We start from the raw sequence: 9,488 nt of genomic DNA, 5'->3' as shown, positions 1-9,488 counted from the left end.
AGGAGAATTGTGGAGAAGAATGTGGAGTTTGCATGTTTTCCCTGCGTTTACATGGATTTTCAGTTAATAGCGACTAGTTGCCACATGATCATATGAAATGGATTCAGAGGTGGGATTGGATATTGGGTAACTGAACAAAGGCTTTTCTATCAGGACTATTATTCTTGTGGCCACTTCACTGTAAGAACAGAGAATCTCTCCTTCGGGTTACAGTGAACATGAGTGTGTTCACTCCTGCTGAGGTCTCAGGTTCATCCCGCAAGTTCTCTCTTCCCTTAGGGTCCATTCATATTAAAGATTATAAAGATCAAGTCTCATTTCCTGAATGTTTGTGTATGTGCACGTGTGTGCGCCCGTCACCCCTGCTGACACACACACTTTAAACAAAAAGTGGGGCCCCCGTTGTTGGGTCTAGCCTTTGGACTGTCTCCCTGATGAAGATGGAGGGCAACGCTAAGTAATACGTCCACACATGCATCTAGGAGGCCCCCCCTCTATACCTCCAGGGCTCCAGAGGGAGCAGCCTGAGCTTCACAATACTTTACCCCAGAGAGGCCTCAGCCTGCTGGGCTGCTGATAGCTGCACCTGGCCCCTGATGCCTGGTCTTCTGAAGGGGAGAATAGAACCTCACACGGTCCGCATCACATAAACCAGCTGTCTATATATCCTATTCATACAAGCATGTGTCACTGGGGACACTGTGTTATCCTCTAGGATTTGGGGGTGTTTTTTACCCCCTGTCGTTCTGCTCTAGTCCAATTTATATGTGAGTGTGTTGTGAGATATCATTTTTCACCCCACACAGGCTCTGACTAACCCTGTAACCAAGCCTCCTCCTCCTAATGCATCGAGAGGGAGGCTTTTTAGGAAAGATCAGAGATATTAACTCTCCCCCTCGCTCTGTCTCTTCGTGGTCTGGTTTTGGAGAAGCATGAGAGTGAATGGTGCTGACAGCTCTTGCCTCATGGCTAATTTAGACATCCTGCCAATGAGTGCTTGGGGATTTCTTCCTCAGCGTTGTTATGTATTCATATCAACAGTAAAATTCATCTTTCAACAATAATCTCTAAACATCCAAAGTAGGTGTGAAAAAGCAGCAGCATTTTTTTAAGTTTAAACTATAGTGGCTTTATTATGGGTTAATGAATCTGTCACTATTGCTTCAGATCACTTTTAAGCAAAGAATGACCTTTGGGTCATTAGTAAAGTCAATTCATTAATAAAGCTAAAACAATCTGTTCTGCAGTTCAGCACCAAATCTGTCATTTTGTTTAGACATCTAAAACTATTGAAGATACATTATTATCTACTGAAGGTAGATACGGGTTTACAGCCTGATTTGTAACTATACCATACATATGAGGTTTTTATTTGGATCTGCACCAAACTACAAACACTTATATATATACCAGACCCTTGAATAGTTAAATTCCTTGCAAATCAGTGAAATGTCAAAAAGCTCCAAACAATCCACCCACACTCCAGCCAACCCACCAACCAACCAAACAACCAACCCACCCACCCATAGACAAACCAACCAAACAACCAACCCACACACCATCCTATAAACCACTGTCTTTGTTTTTTTTATTATGTACAGTATACAGGAATGAAAGACAGGAAGCTCAGCCCGCCTCAGTAAAAGCTGCTGTTTTTCCTGAAATCGTCAAGTGGAGGGTGATACTGTTTACACCCTTTATTTCCTGTTGTATAAATCCTCGCTTAATCTTCTTTTGGACACGAAACACAATAGTTTATTGAAACTGAGGCTGGAGCTGCTGTCTGGATCATTTCAGGATCAACACCTGTAATAGGGCCAAGTGGGACAGATGCTCTATCATCTCTTCAGTTTCCCCCCAAAAAACAAACCAGGCTCCCTGATCCCACTTCTGACTGGAGATAAAAATAAGAATCCAGATGTGCACATCAGCCCTCAACCTGCAGTCAAGTCAAGCTTCATAATGCACCACCTTGTATGTCTGCTGGCGTGTGTACACATGAGCTGGATGTGTGTGTTTGTGCATTTGAAGAGGCTGAGTCTGCACCGCCCCGTTGGTGCGTGAGGTGGAGAGCGTCGAGCTCACTCTGCCCCCGGACTGGTCCTCTCTCTCAACCCCACACACCACACACCACACTCACATCCACAAACACACACACACATGCACACACACTTGCACGCTGAAAGGAGGCAGGACCTGGGCCGCTTCAATTAGACACTCCTGCAGCGGCTCCCCGGCGTGGACGTTTTTGCAATACTTCATCACAGCCTCCTTGGATTCTCCTCATGTGGCGTCTCCTTTGCGCATAGAGCCAACGCTACTGAGGTGCCTGCGCGGGTGTGTGAGCATATTCAGCTTTTCCCGGAGATGAAGACAAACGCCCGGTGAATGGGAAACATCAACACGGAGGAGGCAGCGCTACCTTCCCCCCATCTCGACAGGCACGCTCGCCCTTTCCGTCGGCGAGATTTGCGCACACGTAACCTGAGCCGGTGTCTGCGCTCTGCGGGGCCGGGCGCGCGTCGTCTGGGAGGAGTGTAGGGAAGGATGGAAGCGTTTTTCACGGAGGTAAGCCACGGCGGAAAATGTGTCACCGGTGTTCAGCTAAACATGAATGACAGATTAAGCGTTTGATGCAGCCCTTGGACTTGCACCCGTGCACGACCTGTACAAGCTGCTGTTTTTCTGTTTTTCACTGATCCACATTGGGTTCGGTTTGGGCAGGTGTTGCTTTGCCTCTCTCGACTTGAGCCATTACCTGAGTGCTCCCCCACTCACACACACACACACACACACACAAGGAATAGGCCCGTGTCAGTGCGTGGTCATCCATATATCGATTATTGTTATTTTATTATCCCTGCAGAGCGCAAGGGGCCTGTGGGGCCAGCTCGCTGGGTGAAAGAATTCCGAGCAGAGCCGCACATAAATTGGCCAAACGAGAGCTGACACGGGCTTTTGCATCCATAAGGCTTGCTCTCGGATTAAAGCCAATCTGTCAACCGAGGGTATATATGAGACCGTGTTGGCCTCCAGCAGCAACACCATGCTGCCGGGGAGGGAAGGCACCCTGCCACTGCTCTCCATGGTCGGGGATGCATCGGGCATCTACATGGTGGGCAGGGGCCGGTACGCTTCTGCAGGAATTGAGGAAAGGGGGTGGTGGGGGAGGAAGAGGAGGAGGGGGAGGGTGGCTATCTGGAAAGTGGAAGGAGGAGGAAGAGGAAGGAGGAGGAGGAGGAAGGGTAGTTGTGCGTGTGTGAGTGAATTACTTGAGACAGGAGGGGGTTGAAAACTGGTGTCATAATTGAATATTAGGTAAATCAGTAATTCAACCCTCCCGTTCATTCTCCCAGGGCCTCCTCTCATCGTGGGATTTATTTGACAAACCTTCCTCACTGTTGTTAAACCAGGACAGATCAAGTTTTCTCCCCCTTCCCAAATTTGCACTGTGATCTTCACGCCACTCACTGGCACGTGCACACACACATTCACACAATCTGATGAAACAACTTGTCCTGTCCTCCCCCCCTGAATACCCGCCCTCTCCAAGCTACTTATCCCCCTCCCTCTTAAGTTAATCTGATATGGGTTTAAATGCCTCTCACATTGGCAGCGATGTCGTGCCATTTATTGGTGTGTGTGTGTGTGTGTGGGTGTGTGTGTGTGTGTGTGTGTGTGCCACGGCGAGCACCGGTGTCCATACAAGGCCTATTCTGTCGCAGCATTTATGTGTCATATTTACAATAAGACGGGTAAATGGTGACACGACACAACTGTGACAACTGTTACTGTCACACAGAAACACAGCAAAACGCTACAACCATCTCTGCTGCTCCATTTCCCATCAGTCTGTGTGCGATAGATCGATCCCACCATTGATTCTCAGACCACCACATAACCAACCCTGCAGCCCTGCACAGCACAGACTCTGAAAGCCAATGCGAGACTTGAAAATGGAGTGACTTATTGAGTTATGTACGTTCAGGCTCACGCCTCTGATACCCAGAAATATGACTTCATGCAGAGGGACACTGAGTATCCAATCCTCTCGGGAGTGGTCTGTCCCACATCCACTTAGTTTCATTCCTCCGCTGTCCCGATCACTCCATCCCTCAGTCTTATATCCCGGCAGCATTCCTCCATTTGTCGCTCTGTCCATCCTCTAAACCAGAAAGAGTGAACAGCTGACCGCTCTCTGGCTGTCTCTGTCTCAACCCATGCAGAAAACATGATAGCCGGCCAGCCAGCCAAGCATGAAATGTCAGGTGGCATTAGACGACTGTATAATCCCCTCATTTCTGAAATGGTTGGTCAGTAGTAGAATATGCTTGTTGCTGTGACATGAAGTGCTCTAAATAAAAACACAACCCAATCCTCTTCTGGTTACGGTAGATGGAAAACAGTAGTAATGTTCCTTTGGACACATTTGAGGCAACAATGAGAATACTAGAGGAACATTAAAACATAAAAGCAGAATGTTTGAATGTAATTTTTGGATGAATTTGAATTTGTTGTGTCATATATATTATCCCTTTTTCCGTATATTGCAGGAACAAGTGTTGGGAATCAAATATGAACAAGGCTATTGGAAAAAAATACATCAACATTCATTTACCAGCATACAGCACCTACACCTGCACTGGTTTATATCAGTTATTCTTAGGAATTATGACTCACTCTCGATGGAGAGAGAAATGTGAAAGTACGTAACCTTTACTGGAAGTTCTGTTAACCCACTGTACCGTTATATATTCAGGAGGCCTACATGGAAAAGAATGCGTTTAAGAGCAGCTGTATATATTATGCAGTTTAGTGTGAGATGGAAACATCTGGTTTTGCACACGTGGCTGATTTGAGGTCAATCATCAACTTTAGATTCCCTACTTTAGTGTATGTTGTGAAATATAAGTCAAAAATCTTCCAGGTTTACATCACGATTTAACAGTTGTGATCAAGTGTCAGGTCAGATGTGTCAAACATCTCATCTTCATGTTAGCTACGTAGCAGTCACAACTCACATGGGCTTAAATAAGACTTTATAAATAGTTTTTGTGCTGATGACTGTTTTAGTTGATTTTCCACATTTTAGTTTAAGAACTTGTGATGCAACTGACCCTCAGTTTATAACTTCTATGCTTTGAATTTTCTAGAGTAGATCTCAACTCTATTTTTTAACATTGTCAGCCATAGTTACAACCACATTAAGTAAAGGCAAGGCCATTTTATCTATAAAGCACCTTTCATACACAATGGTAGATTCAAGGTCGAGGGGAAATAAGGGAATCACCCAAACACAGCACTGCATTACAAATACTTCCAAGAACTTTAGAAAATAATAAACACAAACAGAGACGACAAAAGACAGTAGACTAGGTGAGAAGTCCTACACATGATACAGACAGTAGATGCTTCAACATCTACTACAACAAATGCTGAGACAACAGCTACTGAAATAGATTTGGCAGTGATTGGTTTACTTGATAGAGTAAAATTGGAAATGTTACACAAAAATACATTCTGTATGTCAGGGCAATTTATAGCAACAATGCAAAGATTTATTTCCATATTTTCTTCCTTTTATTTTTCTTCTTATACCACTTTGAGGATCTCTCTAAAATGTCTCTTATATTTACTTTAAGAGAAGTTGCATATATCCTGGATACTACAGATCTTCACGCCTTCGTGTTCAGATTACAGCAGAGGAGTGTGATGTCTGTGCCATTTACCAAGAAGCTACATCAAGATACTCTGTGTTCTCAACACCTGGGTCTCTGTGTGTGTGTGTGTGTGTGTGAGGGGGAGGTAGATGACATTCGGTCTCACTCGTGACATTTTATGTTTTGTGTTGGTGATAAGTTTGGACAGGATTACAGGTGCACTGCCGCCATGAACTGATAGCCGGGTGACGGACAGGTGTGAACGCAGAGGGAACAGCGCTGGCGAGGGCGTGACACATTATCTCAAACCTTCTGTCATTCTCGCTTTATCATATCTCTCTTTTTATAGCCCGTACTTTCTGTCCTGTCTTTGCCCTCTCCTCCCTTTCTCCTTCGCTCCCCTCTAGAAGGCTGTAAATTATTATTTACAACTGTAATTTGTTGAGTGGCCACTGCACACCATATTAAGAAGGGTTACAGAGCAGGGGAAAGAGGTCTCACTCGGAAGGGTCACTTTTTTCAGGCAATGAACTTGAGCCCTGTTAAAATATGAATAATCCGGAGGCCTTCTTTGTGGCTGCTTGCATAGGAGCTGTGAAACCTTAATGCAAACACTGCAATATAGAAGCTGCTGCGAGGGGGTTTTCTTTGCATCTTAAATTCGGTCATTTCTTTAGTGCAGTTCATTTGACTTACAAAGCTATACGGGTAAATATAGCAGAGCCTTGTCCATAGATTGTCGTCCAAATTATGCAGCGTTTTTGTGTGAAGCACATACTGCGGGAAGCTTTCTCAGCGGAGGGGAGGTAGCAGTCAGTGGAGATGTGTGACCTATATTCAGCAGCTCCCAACACATTTGTTCTGCTCAGGAGCTGCATCAGTTTTACTTCTCTCTCTCTCTTTCCTCTCTTTTCCCTTCCCTCTGACGCTCTCTCTCTCTCTCTCTCTCTCTCTCTCTCTCTCTCTCTCTCTCTCTCTCTCTCTCTCTCTCTCCCTGCGGCCACTCTCTCTGAGCTTCTCCATCTCGCTCACTCAACCACTTTCTCTCCTCCTCCTGGCATTTTTCCACCGCTGTCTCTCCACTCCTTCACATTTTCCTCCTTCTCCACCCGTCTCACTCTCATGGTTGTTCTGTGAGAGTAAAGCTCGGTCAAATTGCTTTAAAGCTGTTTTACGGAGTGTGAATGAGACAACATCTCTAGGAAACGTATGCTTCTCTTAGAGGGGCATACTGGAGCTGGGAAATATGAAAAAAATGTATATCTTTATTAATTATTAGTATTATTTTGAACAATTTATATAACAATGAATTCTTCATTAGATGGTATTTAATGTTTTGTATTATTAACTGCATTTGTGTTTCCTTAGTTATAGTGTGATCAAATTGATTTCTGGACTACTGTCTGAAAATTTGAGGGCTGCAACTAACAATTTAAGAATTATTTTCATTATTGATTATTTACTCAATGAATCAGTTGATCATCTGTATTAGTAAATACTGGAAATGCCAAAGAAAGACCCAAGATGAAATAGTGTCTTGTTTAGATTTAAATTTGAAATATTTAATTTACAATCACATAAAACACAACAGGAGAAACTGGAAAGAAACAATGGAATTTGGCCATTTTGCCTGTTAAAATGACTTTTAAAATGACTGTAATATAATTTGTAATTGTACTATTGCCTCGGTCAAATAGTTTCTGCTGCAGTTATTAGAGCTGTCAGATAAATTATGAGGGAATTAGGTCATTTAGGTCAGACATGCACTACATTGGAAACTGGCAACACAATCTGGTTTTCATCCAGTTTTTTAAGCTACTTCCAAAACACATGCCTCCTCCCACCTACAGTCAATGAGAAATATAGGCCAAATACATGCAAGTGTATAAAACAAAGAGTTGCTCACATACATGAGAAAACATGACAGCATTTCCCACAATCCTCTGCACCTAAACACCATCTCCCGACATCCACCAATGCTGGGAGGAGAGAGGCTGTTTCCATGGTACCCTGTTTCCACACTGTTGCCGGGGAGTCTTGTTGCCAGGCTGCCAGGGGGGGAGGGGGGGTGTGACTGTAGTTAAATCCAAGATGAGAGAGAATGTGATAATTAGCTCACTGCTCAAAACTGGCCCCCGAAAGAGGATTTGCACTGTAGAAACACCCACACACACATGGTCACACACACACACACACACACACACACACACACACACACACACAGAAACAACATTAACAGCTGCTCCAATCTGCCTCCTTTATCCCTGCTTGTAATTTAGCGGCGGACTCTGATCTGGTTTACTTTGGATAAATCTTTCATGTGTTGGTTTTGGAATCCAGGACAGGGTCAAAGGTTATCCTCCTAAAACTCCACATATTCCAGAACAACTGTACCGCAGCCAAACACAGAACACTCTACACACACTCCCACCACTTTCTTGTACCCACTGTAAGAGCGGGTGTGTGGGGGGGAGCTTTGACCTGATGGCTTCTCTCCGAGTGTGAGCTTCTTCTTTTTTTGTGCTACATTAGTCATAAAGGACGCAGAGGCGATTTTGTTGGGTTGGAAAGGATTTGAAAAGGAGACATTTTTAAATAAGGACATTTATTATTCTGCTTTTATGATATTTCTTGTATAAAGTTAGAAATTCATGTTGATTGATTATTTTCTCATTCATCAGTAAAGGAAATAATAGTTTCAAAGTCTCTTTATACGTCTTATTTTGTCTGACCAATAATTTAAAACCAAAGTATATTCAGTTTATTATCATGCATGACAGAGAAAAGCTTAAAATATTCACACTTAAGAGCGTGGAACCCGAAAATATACGTTTATTGCTTGTAAATCTACTAAAGTGAAATAATAGTGAGTTATCTTATGCAACCTTTGATTCAAAGATGATATTCTTTACACCTAACCCTGGAATCCATTTGTTTTGTAATCTATGTCACTGTCAGATGTGACTCATATCGTCAGGTGACACTCACGCCCATACGTTCACACCCACACTCACACACACACACACGCACATCCGCTCACATAAACACATGTTGTTGCTCTACTTCCAGCAGCCGTAATCCTCTGAAAGCTTTTGATATTCCATTAAAGGTGATTGTATTGTCACCTTTAACAGGACAGGACTGACACAGTTTAGGTCGCTAACACAGACAGGGCTGCAACACAGGGTCTAGATCATAGAGCTAAGACATCTGTCTCATGTACTGTACAACAACCTGCAGGACAGCCAGTGTTGTCACCTGTGCCAAAAGGACAGAAACAACACTCTGCAGCACATAGTGTAGGAGTCCAGGAGGACTGGTTCATATGAGAAGTTGTTCGGGTGGAAACTGTTTAGATAAAGATGGGAAGAAAAGTGGCAAACGCAAAAATCAGATATGCTGCCTCTACGTATGAAAACATGCATCCTTGACTTTGGCATGGTTGTTAAAAAATACATCCCTTAGTGGACAGCGCAGAGTCAAGAGTTTGTGAGAACAACAAACGTGGCAACAGTGGAGGAGGTTGTGATAATGTTGATTTTTAAGAAAGTCGTACCCTGACCGCCTAGCTTGAACTATTGGCTTCTAGTTTGCGATGGCCTCACACCAGCTGCCATGACGGTCAACATGATGACGTTCTGACCAAGCACAAAGGACCACACCCATCATCAGACTCGCCCTTCATTCAAGAGCTCAACTACACACCAGTATAATTGCGTGACCGTATCTTGCACAATTGCAACACTATTACATTCACAATATCTGACTATAAACACATGTATAAACCTGTCTCACAATAGTAGACGTCTCCATGACATGGGTGATATA

At 43.8% G+C, this 9,488-nt stretch overlaps 1 protein-coding gene across 1 annotated transcript in view; it reads left to right on the top strand.

Moving 5' to 3' along the window:
- Window positions 1–2,161: 2,161 nt before the first annotated feature.
- myo10l1 (myosin X, like 1) overlaps window positions 2,162–9,488 on the top strand; it is a 42,790-nt gene continuing 35,463 nt past the window's right edge. Inside the window, 1 exon segment of the mRNA XM_062397701.1 lies at window positions 2,162–2,568. Within this exon segment, the coding sequence (XP_062253685.1) occupies window positions 2,548–2,568 (21 nt within the window). The 5' untranslated portion in view covers window positions 2,162–2,547.

The sequence above is a fragment of the Platichthys flesus genome, chromosome 10 (assembly GCF_949316205.1).
Source record: "Platichthys flesus chromosome 10, fPlaFle2.1, whole genome shotgun sequence".
NCBI classification, from domain to species: Eukaryota; Metazoa; Chordata; class Actinopteri; order Pleuronectiformes; family Pleuronectidae; genus Platichthys; species Platichthys flesus.
Note: the sequence above shows the minus strand (reverse complement) of the source record. Positions and strands in the feature narration are given on the sequence as shown.